This window comes from Delphinus delphis, chromosome 19, assembly GCF_949987515.2.
Source record: "Delphinus delphis chromosome 19, mDelDel1.2, whole genome shotgun sequence".
NCBI lineage: Eukaryota > Metazoa > Chordata > Mammalia > Artiodactyla > Delphinidae > Delphinus > Delphinus delphis.
Window position 1 is genome coordinate 22,400,395 of NC_082701.1, and position 18,435 is coordinate 22,418,829.

The window sequence follows — 18,435 nt, forward strand, 5'->3', positions numbered from 1 at the left end:
TTTTTGCCTAAAGAGTTCTGTCTTTTTTTTTTTTTTTTGGCCTGCCCTAATTCCTGATGTCAGGTCCCCAGGGTATCTGTGCTCTGCCTCATTCTCAGTGAATGTATATTTTATACAGTGTGATCACACTTTGAACTAAAATAGACCATATCTAGAAATCTGCTGGTACAGCTTCCCAAGGACTAAAGAATATGAACAGTTTGAATTGTTTTTTGTGTCTGTGGCTTCTTCTTGAGTCAATTCACAATACAGAGATATTACCCTCTAGATTTTATTTCGGAAAAAAAACTGCATCAGATCCCAAAGGCTAGCCTCCATACCAAGACTATTTTCCTAGTAAATGCAGAATATCTGCAAAGGAAAGGGGCCTAGATGCCTACTTTTCAGTCTCTCTTCAGCTCTGGCATTTTTTTTATTGAGGACAAGATAACTTTCAGTTCAGTCCTGTGCGTAAGCAGGCCACAAGCCAATTTCTAGTTCCCCCTACGCTTTTCAAGTGTTTATTAATCTTGACTCCAATGCAAATCCTGTAGGGAGGCTGGCAGCAGCAGATTTTCATCCTCAGTTATTTAAGATGTGGCTAAAACTTCAAAGGCAAATTGCTCTCATAAAATCACATCCTGTAAGACGTGATTTCACCAGGTTGGCAGGCCTTAGTGTTTTGAGTATCTTTTCTTCACCCCACCCTTAACCTAGGGTTGGACAGAGGTGAGATTATTCTCTTTGCTAGGTATGGGGTCAGGTCTTGAAGGAAGACTAATTCTCATGTAAATTCTTTCTTGTCAGGGATTTAAAAAACAAATAGAAATAGAGCCAAGGGTGGAGAAACTGAGGCTATCTGACTGTTGCCAAGTTGCTGAGACTAATCCTTTTGGCTACTTCACTGGTCTGGTTCAACCTAAGCCCTCACTATTTTTTTTTTTTTTTTTTTTTTTTTTTTTTCCTCACTATTTTTTTTTTGGATTTGAAGTCAAGGCAACACCATTGCTAAGTCAATTCCAGCATGCCAGCTCCAGAACACTGTAACCTTTAAAGTCTTGGGATTCCGTGGGAAATATAGCAGCATTCCAGAGACCCACGCATCAGACACAGACATATGCATTCTTCCCTGCAGCAGGGGGCGTTGGCCTTACTCCCTAAGTGATGTCCTCAGGAGTCCAGCGGCTGATCCTTCATAAGAGGACAGGGTCAAACAGGCTCATCTCAACTTGAAGATCACCAGCAAAGGGTTTAGTCATGTAGTTGCCCAGTCACTTGGGATTGGTAAATAATCCTGGAGTACTAGTAGTAAAAAAGGAAGCAGAAGTACTGAAAAAAGGGGCGGGGGGAGGGTCTAGAAAGGAAGTAAGACAGGTGGAAATGCATGACTTTTTCAACTTCCTGATGGAAAGATCCAAGAGAAATAAAACTCTTTCCGACTCTGAGGACCTTTCTTTGGCTATATTTGGATGTATATAATGTCATATCGCCACTCTCAAATAAATAAATGAACACATACAGATATATACACACATACATATATCACCTGTTACATCAAATATAGTTATTATCCATCAGTATAGTATACATTTTATTTTATTATTATAATTATTTTTTGCGGTACGCAGGCCTCTCACTGCTGTGGCCTCTCCCGTTGCGGAGCGCAGGCTCCGTACGCGCAGGCTCAGCGGCCATGGCTCACGGGTAGCCGCTCCGCGGCACGTGGGATCTTCCCGTACCGGGGCACGAACCCGTGTCCCCTGCGTCGGCAGGCGGACTCTCAACCACTGCGCCACCAGGGAAGCCCAGTATACATTTTAAATAAAGCATATGGAATTAATCTACTCTCTTTCATGAAGAACACAGGAGGGGTAGGCAACATTCCATCTACTCCCCACATTTCCAACGGTCATTCCAACAGCCATTTTAAGTTAGAGAAAAGAGTGAAGCTGGGATCTCATGGCATCAGCTTCCTATGGATTACTCTCCAACTTTTTGTCTCCCTGGTTTTTGGAACTCCTTCACCATCTTCCACAGGTAAGACTCATGTTAGTGGAACTGGAGTTACACGCTTGAAACTGATGTTGAAGGCTATAATTTCTAAGTGAGGCTAAATAGTAACAGTAATGCTTTATTTTCATCTAATGTGGTGGGTTTTATAATGGCCTCCCAAACTCTTCGACCTGTTTCTCTTCCCCTTTCAATGTTCCATGGCCAGTGTGTCTCGCCCTTCTGCCTGAATATTTTGGCTTCCTAACCCGATTCCTTTATATTCTCTTTGCTTTGAAACATCTTCAATTTCTTACATTTGCTCTATACAGTTGACCCTTGAACAGCATGGAGGTTAGGGGCACTGACCACTCCCTCCAGTCAAAAAAAAAATCCATGTATAACTTTACAGTCAGTCTCTGCATCTGAGGATTCAATCAACCACAGATCATGTAGTCCTATAGTTTGTATTTTATTGAAAAAAACCCATGTATAAGTGGACTCGTGCAGTCCAAACCTGTGTTGTTCAAGGACCAACTGTATATCCTTTACTCCAACTTTTTATCTACAACTCATGCTGTGAAGATCATTCTGATATTAAGCACATGACAGGACTTCCCTGGTGGCACAGTGAGAATTTGCCTGCTAATGCAGTGGACACGGGTTCGATCCCTGGTCTGGGAAGATCCCACATGCCGCGGAGCAAATAAGCCTGTGCACCACAACTATTGAGCCTGCGAACCACAACTACTGAGCCTGCGCACCACAACTGCTGAAGCCCATGCACCTAGAGCCCGTGCTCTGCAACAAGAGAAGCCACTGCAATAGGCCCGCACGCCGCAACGAAGAGTAGCCCCCGCTCGCCACAACTAGAGAAAGCCTGCGCACAGCAATGAAGACCCAACGCGGCAAAAACAAAAAAGAACATGACAGACTTCTTTTTTTTAAAGGAAATTCCCAAGCCACAAGTAAAATAATAATACTTTTCTTTAAGAAGAGTATGTATTATGCACTTATCTGCTTTACAAATGTGGAAACTGAAGCAGGGAAATTATAAAACTTGCTCTAGGTCATATATAAAAATTGGGACTATGTCCTCAGACTCTCAGACTAGTGCTTTAAAACTAAAGACAAAAGGGACTAAGATCAAAATGAATTTGATTAGTTTTTTTTCTTTCTTTTTATTGAAGGATACAACTTGCATAGGTTTTTTTTCATTTGCAGATTTTCAAGGGCTTTGTTAAACAGAGAAGCCGAGAAATCTGTTAGAAGTACTGCTAATGACCTTGAGATATTGCTGACTTCCCTACTCTTTCTGAAGCCCTATTGGAGGGAAATTAATTTCCAAGAGCCTTAAACTTCATTTAAACTATGCCAGAGAAGACTGCCTGGAGCATATGTTAGCTCCTTAGTCTTCTTAATGGGAACTATATGCTACCTTCCATTCCTCTATCCCAAGTAGGCCTGGGTTCAATCTTGACTTGCTGCATTGGAACCTCGTGGGTCATGGGACTAGGGATGTGGCCAAGTAAGAGTCTCCTCTTTATTACTGTCGCCATGAAGTCTATGGCCCTGGTAGGTTTTTTGTTTTGTTTTTTAAAACATTTCTGTGATTTTATAAAAGAGCTTGCTTCTAGCCTTAGGTTCACATAGGTTCTCTGTGGAGCACACAGCTTGTATACAAAGGAAAGGCTACAGACTGGGTAAAATAGTCTCTCTTGGTCAGTTGGTTAGTTGGGTCAATAAAAATTGAGATGTACTTTGTGCAGGGCTCAGTACTGACAGTTACAAAAGAATAAGAAGTCAAGCTTTTGCTAGTAGTACATCTTAAAAAGATATCCATATAAGACAAATTAAAAATACAATTACAGAAAAACAGAACAAGTCCAAATAAGTCAGCAAAAGCCAGTACTTGAGAGCTGATGGGAAATGGGTTACAGTTGGGTGGAGTTAGTCAATGAGGACTTTCTGGAAGAGGTGAGTTTTGAAGGAAGGGAGGGGCATGGGTTTGCGAAGAAGGATGAGGAGGCCTTTCCTAGCAATAATGCATGAGCAATGGTAGAGAAGAGAGTGAGCAAGCTCTAAGGACCAAGTGGTAAACAGCTTAGCTTGCTAAGACTGGAGAAGCTACGTTAAAGGGTAAGGAGAAACAAGTCGGAGAAAATGGTAAGGACAGTGCATGAAGAGCCTTAAATGGTTATATATCAAATTTGCTTTAACAGAAAAGAGGGAGCCTCAAAGGTTCTTGCATAATAAAAATTACTTTTTAAGAAGCTGAGGTACAGATGAATTAGAATAAAACAAAACTGGAGAAGTAGAAAATAGGGGAGATGCTGCAAAATTTTCCAGGAGAGAAAAAAAATGGCTGGGTCCTAATGCCAGCTCTGCCATTTATTAGCTATATGACCTTGGGCAAGTCACTAAATCTCTATGTGCCTGTTTTCTCATCTGTAAAATGGGGATAATGGTGTCCACCTAACAGAATTGTTGAATGGATTAAATGAATTAATACATGAAAAGTGTTCAGTAAGCACTCAATATATTAGTATGCAATTATTAATTACATTATTAATATATTAGTATTATATTATTATTTTATGACCAAAAAGTGGGCATAGAAATGCATCCATGTAACAAAAGGCCCCATCTCACATCTTACTTTGAAATGATTGCAGCTTTTCAGTCTGTTCTAAAAGGTATGTAGGATTCAGAGGATAGGAGGGCAGGCCTAGTGTCCGAGACTGTGCTGATCAATATAATAGTCACTAATCACATGGGGCTGTTGAAAACCCAAAATGTGCCTAGTCAAAACTGAGATGTGCTGTAAATTGAGATGTGCTGTAAATACACACTGGATTTCAAAGCCTTATTATGGAAAAAAAAATCATATACATTTATTTTTTTGGCCACCCAGCTTGCGGGAACTCAGTTCCCCCACCTGGGATTGAATCCAGGCGGTGGCAGTGAAAGCCCAGAATCCTAACCACTAGGCCACCAGGGAACTCCCTCATTAAAACTTTTTTGTTCATTGCATGTTGAAATGATAATATTTTGGATATATGGGGTTAAATAAGATGTATCAGTTTCACCTTTTTCTCTTTTTTTTTGAATTTAAAGTTACGTAGCTGGCTTGCATTATATATATATATATTTAAAATAAATTTATTTATTTTTGTCTGTGTTGGGTCTTTGTTGCGGCTAGCAGGGGCTACTCTTAGTTGGGGTGTGCGGGCTTCTCACTGCCATGGCTTTTCTTGTTGCGGAACGTGGGCTGTAGGTGGGTGGGCTCAGTAGTTGTGGCTGGCGGGCTCTAGAGCGCAGGCTCAGTAGTTGTGGTGCACGGGCTTAGTTGCTCTGCGGCATGTGGGATCTTCCCAGACCAGGGATCGAACCCGTGTCCCCTGCACTGGCAGGCGGACTCCCAACCACTGCGCCACCAGGGAAGTCCCTTGCATTATATTTCTATTGAACAATAGTGGTCCAGTACAACTTTCAGCACTGAGTTTTAAAAATTAAGCGGTTCTACATGAGAAGGTTCTATAAAGGAATATGGGGAATTATAGACAAAATCTCCTTGTCCTTGACACTTTAAAACATATATTTAAATATACACACATTTATATGTAATTAATATATATTTATATTAAAAATATATATACCTCAATTTGCGAGATACCTACAAAACTGAGGGAGCCACAGCTAATTTACCTTTAAAGAGGCCACAATTGGTAAAAGTTCTTTTATTTTATTATTATTATTATTTTTGGCCCCACCACGAGGCTTGCGTGATCTTAGTTCCCCAACCAGGAATCTAACCTAGGCCCTGGCAGTGAGAGCACAGAATCCTAACCACTGGACCGGCAGGGAATACCCAGGTCTTCTATTTTTTTAAAAAAAGCAGAAACAAAGACGAAAACAGAAAAAAGGTGAAGCACATCTTACTTTTGAACATTAAATCATGAAAACAAAAATCTTCTAATTTCTGAAATCACACCCTCAAAGGTCCAAATCTTATTGGTTTAAGTAACCTGAATTATTAAAGGGTTTCTGACAAAATTTTTCATATCATCCCCTGAAGTTACTACTTAAAATAACAGAAATAATTACGGCCAAAGAGCCTCCCATCAGGGTTTTCTGCTGGTCTGGAGGTAAAAATCTAGTTTGGGGTTTTGCTCTTAATTGATATTTCAACATTTTGCCCTGACTGCACTGACCAACTACATAGGCTTCTATTTCCAAAGACAGCCCGGGGGTTGGCGGGGTGGGGGGAAAGAGAGAGAGAGAGAGACAGAGACAGAGAGACAGAGTGAGAGAGAGACTGAGAGAGAGAGAGAGAGAGAGAGAGAGAGAGAGAGAGAGAGAGAGAGAGAGAGAGAGTGTGTGTGTGTGTGTGTGTGTGTGTGTGTATGTGTGTGTGTCCCTCACGCCTTTTCTGTGCTTCTCAAACCCTTCCGGGCTTCTTCCAGCTCGCAGGCGGCCTGCTCCCCGCAGCGGCGGAGACAGGTGCAGCGCCGGCAGCCGCCTCCCACCCCCAGGGCTCGCCGGCGACCCTACATCCCGCCAAGCTGGCCGCGCCCTCGCCGCTCCGCCCCCTTCCCGGCGCGCGCGCGCACACCGGCGGAGGCGCGCCCGTCCGGCGGGGCCGCGCACGCAAAACTGTCGCTGCCGCCGCCGCCGCCGCCTCCTCCCTCCCTCCCTCCCTCCCTCTCTCCCTCCCTCCCTGCTGGCCCTCCTCCCCTTCCCTCCCCTCCGCCCCCTTCCCTGTAGGCAGCCGGCCCGCCAGCCCGCGCGTCCGTACTGCCTGCCTCCCGGCCCCTGGCGATCGGGCTGGGTCTCTCCCCCGCCCCCAGGCTCCCCCGGTCGCTCTCCTCAGGCGGTCGCCGGCGCTCGGTGGATGTGGCTGGCAGCCGCCGCCCCCTCCCTCGCTCGCCGCCTGCTCTTCCTCGGCCCTCCGCCTCCTCCCCTCCTCCTTCTCCTTCTCAGCCGCTCCTCTCGCTGCCGCCGCCGCCTCCACAGCCTGGGCCTCGCCGCGATGCCGGAGAAGAGGCCCTTCGAGCGGCTGCCTGCCGACGTCTGCCCCATCAATTACAGCCTTTGCCTCAAGCCCGATTTGCTGGACTTCACCTTCGAGGGCAAGCTGGAGGCCTCCGCCCAGGTACGGCGACCCTCGGGTGCCGGGGGCGAGCTGCCGGGCAAGCAGTTAGGCCGCGCCCACGGGCTGGGCTGGGGGCCCGGTCGGCCGGGCGAGCGGGCGCGCGGGCCTGGGCGCTGCGGACCTGGGGCTGGGGGGGGCCGGCTCGGGGACGGGCGCGCCCCTCTGGGGCGGCCGCGGGGCGCCCGGCGGCTGTGCTCTGCCCTGCCGGCCTGGGGCCCGGGCCGTGCTGCAGGGAGCGCCGCGGGAACCGGCCGGCCCGGCCCGTGTGCCCCTCGGGGCCAGCACACCTGTGTGGAGCCTCCCCCAAACCCCGGCCCTTCCGGGCTTGGGCTTGGTCTGGGAGAGGCTGGAGGGTGTTGGGGAGGCCAGAGGGGTCATCGGAGTCCATGCGTAGCCTCCTGACTCAGTTCTTTTCTCTCGTTCTCCCTACGCCCCATGGAGGACACATTGGAAGGGGCAGTCATCTGGGACTCCGGCTGCCGCGCGTTAGCCAGGAGGGGAGATTCTAGAAGGGGGAAGAGGGTGAGAAGGAGAATGTTAATCCCGGGCAGCCTTGCTGAGTTCTCCCCGCCTGCTCCGGCCCAGGGGCTGGGTTTCTAAGATGATCCGCCCCCTCCCCCTTCTTTCCCTCAAGTGACAGTGCAGCATTGACTTTGTTCTCTCCTAACCTCTAAAGAAGCTGAAGGAGGACCCCCATCTCCGCTTTTCCTTCCATCTTCTTAGCTTTGCAGCCTTTAAAGCAGGTGGATTTATTGGTACAGCGATGGTTGCTTAGCAGTACCCTCCTCTGAAAGAAGCTATTGGTTTTAGCATACCACCGGTGAAAATATTCCATTAGTCTTCATTGCAGTTTTTGGTGAATCATGCTCCCCCCGCCCCTCCCCCCGCAGATTATCTAAAGTATTGTTTGATTTTGGAGATCATTAGTATTGATGCCCTACAAAGATCTAGAACAATAGACATTTGTGATACCATGTTATATGATGTATTATGTGAAGTCTGTAATGAAAAATGGGAACTGTTTAGTAGTTACCTTTAAAAAGAATGATGGTAAATACATTTTGTTTCATTTCTTTTCCTCCTGCAGTCAGGGGGAAAAAATCAGTAGGCCTCAACCTTAAAGATTAGGGTGTATGTAGCAGCGAAATGAAAGAAATGTAGACTAGGGTAGCGTTCGAATGAATTGAAAGTTGGCAGTTGTTTTTGAAAGCGGAGTACTCAGACTGAAAATATGTCTAAAAGTGTAGAATTTAAAAGTATACTGTCAGATTTGGAGTGCTTGTACGAAAGCATGAGGGCTCTGTTGTCTGGCTGCATCAAAAGGCAAAACTTACCCCTGTGAAAGTCAGGTGATTTAAAAATTTTCCATTAAGAATATGAATCAGAATGAGTGCATCTTGGGTCTAAATTAGGATTTGAGAGGGTTATTTGGGAGAGACTGTTTATTTAAGCCAAGTGACTAGAGTGTTTGATATATATTGGCTGTGGGCAGATGGGAGGGATTGTAAACAGTAGTGTGTCTTGTGACTTGGCAGACCTGTGGGAAGAAGGACCTAGCAATGAATGAGTTTGCATTATGTGCAAAGACTAACATTAAAAAAAAAATCATTTGTTTCTTTACCCCAATAGTTGGTGTACCCCATAATGCATTCATAATTTTGAGAGGTATACATATTTAGGGAAAAGTTTCAGAAAAAATATTATCAATAATAAAGATTTTCAAATGATTATTTTATTGGGAAATGATAGTTTTGTTTGTGTTAGGGTATAACAACAAGCAGTGACATGCTTGTCCTTACCCCTTTTCTACTTGCTTTTGGAAAGAAATGAGAAATAGTTGGTGGACTGGTTTGGGCCAATGAAGGAGCGTGTGGTAATGTACTAGGTATTAGCAGGGACTCATTAATTTGATACAAGGAAATAAATGAATCTTTTTTTTTTTTTTTTGTAACATTAAGTTTTCAAAGCTTTTCAGAAAATTTTTTTCAGGCAAGGTGGCAACACAAATGAAAGATGGCATGATAGAGAATTCTAACAGGTTTTAATAAAGGATGATTGGACTTTTTAATTGTATGCTTTGCCACCTTTGGAAGTGTAAAGAGGAGTTAACATTAGTAAAAAGTTAATATTAGTAGTAAAAAGCATATATTGATGTTTTTGAAATCCATAGATTGGAGCAATAAGTTTAACTTGTGGCATTAGGTGGTATCTGATTGTGGAAATATAAAATGTGGACAAAATTATATCTCTAGAAGCCTAGATTGATAATTGGTATTGTGTCAGTTCCCTAACAGTTTGGAATTACATTGCACAAAGTATGCAAGTTGCTTGGTTGCTTTAGTTGCAAAATTTTATGATAAGCTCAGAGTATTTGTACAGGTTACATATTAGAAACTTAGTGGATTTTTAACCTGGTCTGGGGTGTGGACTTCTGGGGAAGATGAAAATTAGTCAGTGTGCAGTGATTTAAAAGTAGTTGTCTTTTACGTAAGTGAGTGTGGTCTAATTCAGCAGGTTTTGAAAATGTGTTATCATGGGCCTAGAAAAATGGGACATTCCCTTTCCTCTCCTTTTACATTAGGATATTTGAGAGGAACAGACTTCGTAGCTATTTAAAATTCTGACTCTCTTGCTTTGTGGATAATTAATTTAAAAATAGATTACAAGTTTATGTGAGTGGCTACAGTTCCTGGTTATGAGTGTATAGTGGTTTATACAGTAATTCTCTTATGGAAATATTTCACCTGTGCCAGAGAAATTAACTTTATCCTTCAATGCCAGAAGTCAGGATATACTAAACAATCCCTGGCCTCCGCCAACAAAATATTCATGATGGTGATGACTAAATTGGCACGTAGAGGAGAGTTTCAGATACAGTAGATTGTTTGGCAGACTACAACTTGGCGCCTAAATGGATGTTATTGTCACCCTGTGTTATGGAATTTTCTGCCCAAATTTTGCAGATATTCTATGCAGTCATTTTAGTAGTTTTTTATTACTTAAAACAGATAAAGTTAATTAATTTGTACAGCATTGTGCTAGATCACTAAATGGTCTTAAATTAAATTTGAAAGATTGGTCATAAGGAATTGAATTTGTTCAGATTTTCTATTCTGTTTCTTGAAATGTATCAATGAGGAAACACCTGGGTATAAGAAACTTTTGTATGGTAAGTCCAGTATCATCTGGCATTGAATTTTGCAGTGAATTTTCCAGATAAATGAAGCTTACCCTTTGAGGCACTCAGACTTTAAAAAATATGTAAATATTTTGATGGAAATGTTTATCTTTTTAAGCTCCATAATTCCTCATAATCTAGGTTTCTTTCTTTTCTTCTTTTTCTAAATACTGGACAGCATTCTAACATGTCATTGATACTTATATCCATAGATTACCCAAAACTGTGTAATTACCAAAACTGTGTACTATAATTTATTAGTTTCATATCTTTTCTTTAAAGTTTGTTTTCCTTACTCTCAGGTTATTACTTGCTGCTTGTTGTGCCTTGTTGCTCCCTATTGTGCAATTTCTTCCCTCTTCTATTTTACTGAACTTGATCTGAAGAGGTCTAAGTAACCAAATAAACAAGCTTGTTTGAGCTTAAAATTTTTTTCTAAGTGAGGGTTTGATGGATTCTCTTCTGAGTGTAGGGTATGAGCTTTATTGTATGGACTTTGAATCATCTATTTTGGCTTCCATAAAGGCTTTTTTTTTTTTTTTTTAAACTTCCTGGTTCTTGATAATTGATATTGTCCAATACAACAATACAACCTGGATAAATGCAGTCTTGAGTAGTAAATTATCTATGAAACTTCTCTGAACTTTGCTACATAAATGAGCCTGTTCTTATTGTAAAGTAAATCTTATTCTAATCTGTATTTGAGTCTGTGGCAAAGGACTGAGTCTTCAGATAGCTGTTTTGTTGTTAATTGAGATTAGTTGTCTAGATCTTGGAGATTGCATTTTGAACACCATACAAGTATGTAGCTCTCAGTTTATTTGGCCACATGTAATCACTTTAAAATTTTATTTTAAATTAGGAAACATTTTAAATACAGAGAAAGTAACCACCACCCAGATTTAGCAGATATTAATGTTTTGCCCCATTTGTTTTAGCGTGTACATGATGTTTTTTGGAAAATAAAATGTCACAGAAACCACTAAAGTTCATTTCCATCTCTTCTCGCCCTCACCCTGAGAGGTAAATTCTCTTTTTTGGTAGGTATTATTCCTATGTATAGTTTTAAAGTTTTAGGGTGTACAAAAGTAGCTACAAACAATAAATAGTAATGTTCTGTATGTTCATGTGTTTATGTGTTATGTTTGACTTTCTGCAGCTTGCCCTTTTTAATGTCTCTTTTGTTAGAAAACTCAGCTCAATTTGTGTTTACTAATTATTTGCTCCTTATTGTCTTTAGAAATTATAGCCCTATTCCACAAAGGCAATGATTATTACAAAATTTTAATGATGAAATCACTTTTTAGGCAAAGTGACTCAGGCTTCAGACTGACTGGTATTTAGAATTATCACACTGGAGATTTCCTTTTACTAAAATCGCAGGATTTTAGCAATCAGAAAAAAACCCTTTTGAGTCTTTCTAGTACATGTAATGTGTATTCCTGAGTGATTGTAGTAAAGACTTATTCAGGAAAAAAATTGTCTCAGATTGCTGCTTTCCTAGCTCTTAGGAAACTTCCATTGTAAAATTGTTACCAATGGTCAAGCTGTCTCTTCAGTAGAACCATTACTTAACATTTGGTTCAGTTGAAGTACAGTCTGTATGGGACTCCAAGAAGACTTAACTAACCCTGGGTTTGAATCAAAGAAAGGATATGCTAACGTTCCATTCATTAATAGCACCAAATGGAAAAGTTGAAAATAAGCTTGTTATCAACACAATTTATATGCCAGTTTTAACATTCTGCTTCTATTTTAAGTTTGGAAAGTGAAGATTTTTTTTTAAAAGGATTTTTAAAATAAATTTATTTATTTATTTATATTTTATTTTTGGCTGTGTTGGGTCTTCGTTGCTGCGCGTGGGCTTTCTCTAGTTGTGGTGAGTGGGGGCTACTCTTCGTGGCGGTGCGCGGGCTTCTCATTGCAGTGGCTTCTCTTGTTGCAGAGCATGGGCTCTAGGTGCATGGGCTTCAGTAGTTGCGGCATGTGGGCTCAATAGTTGTGGCTTGCGGGCTCCAGAGCACAGGCTCAGTAGTTGTGGCACACAGGCTTAGTTGCTCCGCGGCATGTGGGATCTTCCTGGACCAGGGCTCGAACCTGTGTCCTCTGCATTGGCAGGCGGATTCTTAACCACTGCGCCACCAGGGAAGTCTAGTGAAGATGATAATGCTGAAATTCCTTTGATTTATTACCTGTTTTTTTTTAAATTATAGTTGACTTACATTATTACCTGTATTTTTGACAGTGGAACATACAGGTAGTATTCAATAACATGATGATGTTAGTGTGTGAGAAATAATATTGAATCATTAGTCAGTGCTCTTGTTGGGAAAGCATCAAAAAGATCAGTGTGGTGGTTGAGTACTTAAGCATACGCTTAAGTCCACACGGATATTTTAAATTACATTCCTTGGTTGGTACATAGAGTATGCTAATATCCAATATAAGATGTAATATGTGCTGTATAATACAGCACATAGTTCTTAAATTTATAGCATTTTGATTAGGTACTTTATAGACTGTTAGGTGCACATTTAGTCTTGGTCTCTGTGCACGTTTTTTTTTTTTTTTTAAATTTATTTATTTATTTTTGGCTGTGTTGGGTCTTCGTGGCTCTGCGCCGGCTTTCTCTAGTTGCCTCCAGTGGGGGGCTACTCTTCGTTGAGGTGTGCAGGCTTCTCATTTAGGTGGCTTCTCTTGTTGAGGAGCATGGGCTCTAGGCACGTGGACTTCAGTAGTTGTGGCGTGTGGGCTCAGTAGTTGTGGCTTGTGGCTCTAGAGTGCAGGCTCAGTAGTTGTGGCGCACAGGCTTAGTTGCTCCGCGGCATGTGGGATCTTCCTGGACCAGTGATCGAACCCGTGTCCCCTGCTTTGGCAGGTGGATTCTTAACCGCTGTGCCACCAGAAAAGCCCTCTGTGCATGTGTCTTAATAATGTCATCTGTTAAGTGATTACTATGTATCAGGCACTAAGTGGTAAAAGCCCTTTCTATGGATTATCCTGTTGTTTAAAATGCATCTCTAGGGGCTTCCCTGGTGGTCCAGTGGTTAAGACTCTACGCTTCCACTGCAGGGGGCACAGGTTTGATCCCTTGTCGGGGAAGTTCTGCATGCCGCGAGGTGCAGCCAAAAAAAAAAAAATCTCTAATATGAGACAGAATATACTGTCTGTTCTTTAAAGTTTGAGTGGAGTTCTATTATTAAGATAAGTATTTTTGTTCCTTTAGTTCTCCCCTTCCACCCTTCCAGAAATGGCAATACCCTGAAAAAAAGAATTAATTGGGTTTCCTTGGTGGCGCAGTGGTTGAGAGTCCGCCTGCCGATGCAGGGGACACGGGTTCGTGCCCCGGTCCGGGAAGATCCCACATGCTGCAGAGTGGCTAGGCCTGTGAGTCATGGCCGCTGAGCCTGCGCGTCCAGAGCCTGTACTCCACAACGGGAGAGGCCACAACACTGAGAGGCCCACGTACCACACACACAAAAAAAGAATTGCTGTTCAACAAGCAGCTTAATTCATTCGTATAAACAGGTGGGTTTTCCCTAAACCCAGGAAGAATTGGAATGTACTTGTAACTAGATGTTGTGCCCTGTACCTTTCCAAAGTTAACGAACACTTTCCCTCAAAATGGTACAATAGTAGTGAGATAAATGTCATTTGGCATATGTAGTGTAGTACAGGTATCTTTTTTTTTTTTTTTTTTTTTTTGCGGTATGCGGGCCTCTCACTGTTGTGGCCTCTCCCGTTGCGGAGCACAGGCTCCGGACGCGCAGGCTCAGCGGCCATGGCTCACGGGCCTAGCCGCTCCGCGGCATGTGGGATCTTCCCGAACCGGGGCACGAACCCACGTTCCCTGCATCGGCAGGCGGACTCTCAACCACTGCACCACCAGGGAACCCCAGTACAGGTATCTTGACATGGTAGATTAACTGCTTGGCTACCATTAAATTCATTGTAGATGTTGGTGGATGAAAATAGGATTGCCTAGGTAAAGATTAAGACATGTAACTAGGGACTTCCCTGGTGGTCCAGTGGTTAAGACTCCGTGCTCCCAATGCAGGGGTCCTGGGTTCGATCACTGGTCAGGGAACTAGATCCCGTGTGCCAGAACTAAGACCTGGCGCAGCCAAATAAATAAATAAATATTAAAAAAACCAAAACAAAACAACAAACATGTAACTAAGCCACTGTTAATGATTTTGTTGGCATAAACGTCAAACTCTGGAAGGTTTTTATTCATTTTACCCTTTGGAGCACACCCCAGTGCTTCATTTTTGTGTTTCTGAAAATTTTTTTTAAAGTCAGTTTGTGAATAGGCAAAGAGTTGTTCTTTTCTTTTTGTTCAAACATAGTGCTATAAACAGCCAGTTGAGATGTAAAAGTTTTAGTGCTGTTTAGGTATGTTCTGGTGAAGTAAACAGTGTGAAGGAATATTATCACTTACAAAAAAAACCCCAAAAAACAAAAACCCAAAAAACTGTTCACTAAATGGCATTTTTGTTTAGAAACAGGAAGATATATGAGAAGAATTTTTTTTTTTAAAATGAGCCAAAATAGTTTCACTTTATGTGTTAGAGATTTTGACAGTCTGTTACAGGCTTAATAACATACTATCTGTAATTTAGGTCAGGTAATTTTAGTTTAATATTAATCATGTTTATGTATTGGTTATTAATAAAATAATTACTCTTAGGTATAGCTTTTTCATACAGATTTTATATTACTCTGTGTCCTTACCTAGTTCTGTGGTCCGTTCAGTGACACTCAAGGCACTGTTGGGTTTTGTTTGGTCTATACAGTGTTTTAGAAAATTTTGAATTAGTTGTCATCAATTAGAAATTGGGAGATTGCACATGAAATCTGAATTTGTGGCTTTTTTAAATTGGAAGATCTGTCAACACTGAGTCTGTTTTTTATTGTATATAGCAATAATTGGTTAGCTCCAAGAAATGTCTACTTCCCCCTTCCTTTACACATAGCTTTCCTTTATGCATAGCCTTCACCTGGCCTACTGTACTCATCTGTTTCATTGGCCTCTGTAGGCATATGTGATTTAGGACATCTGTATTTTTGTTATTTTAGATTTAGACCATTAAAATGTCTGAAAATGAATTTGAGATTTTGTGTAATGCAACAGTTATAGAAAGGCAAGGTTCCAACCAAATGGAAAATGAGCAAGGGTTATGAATGAGCAAGTAGGAGAGGAAAAACTTAAGGGTCAAAAAAGAAAGAAAGAGAGAGGGAGGGAGGGAAGCAGGGGTGGGGGAGGCAGAGGAAGAGAAACAGAAAGGAGAAAGAGAAAGAAAAGAGGTAACTCATATTACTAGTAATCAGAGAAATTCTAATTAAAACAATAATGGAATACCATTTTTTAAAATAAATTTACTTATTTATTATTTATTTTTGGCTGCATTGGGTCTTTGTTGCCGTGCACAGGCTTTCTCTAGTTGTGGGGGCTACTCTTCCTTGCTGTGTGCAGGCTTCTCATTGTGGTGGCTTCTCTTGTTGCAGATCACAGCTCTAGGGCGCTCGGGCTTCAGTAGTTGTGGCACATGGGCCTAGTTGCTCCATGGCATGTGGGATCTTCCTGGACCAGGGGTCGAACCTGTGTCCCCTGCATTGGCAGGCGGATTCTTAACCACGGCGCCACCACGGAAGTCCCTGGTATACCATTTAATACCCACCAGACTGTCGAAAAATTAAGTTTTTTGGAGGTTGCTGAAACTGGGATTTCTTTATTCTTTGCTTATCGGAGCGTGCATTGAAACTACTCTGGAGGATAATTTTAGCAATTCTTGGTAAAGAAAATGGGTGCACAAGAAGACATGGGCCAAGATGTTTATTATAGTACTCTTTTACATAACAAAAAAGTGGAAATAACCTAACTTCCTTCAGGAAGGAAATGGATAAATAACTGCGGTTTATTTATAGAATGGAATACTACTATGCAGAAGTAAAATTAATGAGTTAGGTTTACATCTATCAGCATTTACCTATCTCAGAAACAATGTTAAATTAAAAAAACAGGTTGCAAAAGGTTATACACACTTTTGATACCATTTGTGTAAGATTAAAAACATTCTTTGCTGATCTTTATATATGTAACAAAAGTACTAAACATATATGAGAGAGATATACATTAGCCTTAGGATAGTGGTTATCTCTAGGGAATGAGGAAGAGAGGAATGGGCTTTCATTATATCTGTATTTTATTTTTTGGATCTAAATCAAGTAAGACAAAGTCTTAAAAGTTTATTTAATCTTGATGGTGAGTCATTAGTGTCTGTTATATTCAAAATGTTTCTTCAGGAAAAGAAAAAATTTAGAGAGTGTTTTATGAAGTTCTGACATAGTTTATGATACCAGATTTCTTCCTCTATCCTTACAAAAAGAGGGGACCCTCATGATGGTTTTTATGTGCAGGTTGAAATACATGATTAATTGCAACATATAAGAAATGTTTCCTAATTAAAATTTTTTTGAAATTAAAAAGTTTAATTAAGAAGTTGTTTTAGGGCTTCCCTGGTGGCGCAGTGGTTGAGAGTCCGCCTGCCGATGCAGGGGACACGGGTTCGGGCCCCGGTCCGGGAAGATCCCACATGCCGCGGAGTGGCTGGGCCCGTGAGCCATGGCCTCTGAGCCTGCGCGTCCGGAGCCTGTGCTCTGCAGCGGGAGAGGCCACAACAGTGAGAGGCCTGCATACAGCAAAAAAAAAAAAAAAAAAAAAAAAAAAAAAAAAAAAAAGAAGTTTTAAATCAAGTTTAAGTAGAAAAAAAAAAGGCTTTTATTTAGCTCATTGGTCAGATCTTTGAATTCTGTGAAATACCTAAGTATTTATTATTGCTTTTAATATAATCCAGATATTATAATATCTATTCAGAACTAGTCATTAATTTATACCATTGATGCATATATATTTAGTATTGGTTTAAGTGGTGTTTGGCAAGGGTCCCCAACCCCCGGGCCTCGGACTGGTACCAGTCCGGCCTGTTAGGAACCAGGCTGTACAACAGGAGGTGAGCAGCAGATGAGGGAGTGAAGCTTCATCTGCTGCTCCCCATCGCTCCCATTACCGCCTGAAACCCGCACCCCCCCCATCCATAGAAAAATTGTCTTCCACGAAGCCGGTCCCTGGTGCTAAAAAGGTGGGAACCGCTGATGTATGGGTTTTTAAAAATTGCCTGTGACATATTTTAGGCTGAGATGAAGATGTACATATTATTAACCTAGGCTCTCTCTGACATTGCCGATTTTTTTTTTTTCTCCTTAGGTGAGGCAGGCAACCAATCAGATTGTGATGAATTGTGCTGATATTGACATTATTACAGCTTCATATGTACCAGAAGGAGATGAAGGTAAGCGCTGTTTTCCCTTTTAATTTGCTGTCTCTGTGTTTATGTATAATATGTACTTGTATGTGCTTTTGTGTGTGTGTATACATAATGTATACACTTGCAAATTAAGATATTAATGTTTGTTACTTTTGAAATAGGAAAATTCTTTAGATGTTCATAGGAGATATTTGAGTAATGTAAGATAAAGGAAATGTAACAATTTAAATTCTGCTTCAAACATTAACTTATTTTGTGACCCTAGGCAGATCACATTTCATGAGTGTAAAATAAATATAATATCAATCATGTAAAGCTGAAGAGTTATTTAAAAATTAAGTACTTTGGACATGAAAAGTTTCTCAGGCAGGCTTAGTTCATATGCGGTTTTCTTAAAGTTTTTTTTTTTCTCTTGAAAAATAGATTAAAATTGAGATAGTGTTACTCATAATTGGGAGAAAAATATTTGCTTTATGAGATCTAATGTGAAGGTTAGAAACTAGATGATGGAGTTAATTACAGGGGAAGAATATGTTTAAAAGAAACATGGTATAGAATGTGAGGGAACTCAATTAGCATCTTTAAAATAAGAAATATTTTGGACCTTGTAATTACAGTAAGAATTAAATTGAATAATCAGTTTGGGCCTGAATTCTTATTCCCACATAAACTGCATTTTAAAAAGTTATCAAGTTTGGTATAAACTCACAAGTGTATTAATATTGGATCTGAATTACTTTTTACTCTTGACTTCTTCACATTCCTTGTTAAAATGGCTTATTGGTTAGCCTCTACTACTCAGACTT

General features: G+C 41.3%; 1 protein-coding gene across 1 annotated transcript in view; it reads left to right on the top strand.

The window, feature by feature from the left end:
- Positions 1–6,741: 6,741 nt before the first annotated feature.
- Positions 6,742–18,435, top strand: part of NPEPPS (aminopeptidase puromycin sensitive) — a 96,235-nt gene continuing 84,541 nt past the window's right edge. Inside the window, exons 1-2 of the mRNA XM_059997559.1 lie at positions 6,742–7,123; positions 17,569–17,653. Of these exons, the coding sequence (XP_059853542.1) occupies positions 6,863–7,123; positions 17,569–17,653 (346 nt within the window). The 5' untranslated portion in view covers positions 6,742–6,862. The remainder of the gene's footprint in view (positions 7,124–17,568; positions 17,654–18,435) is intronic.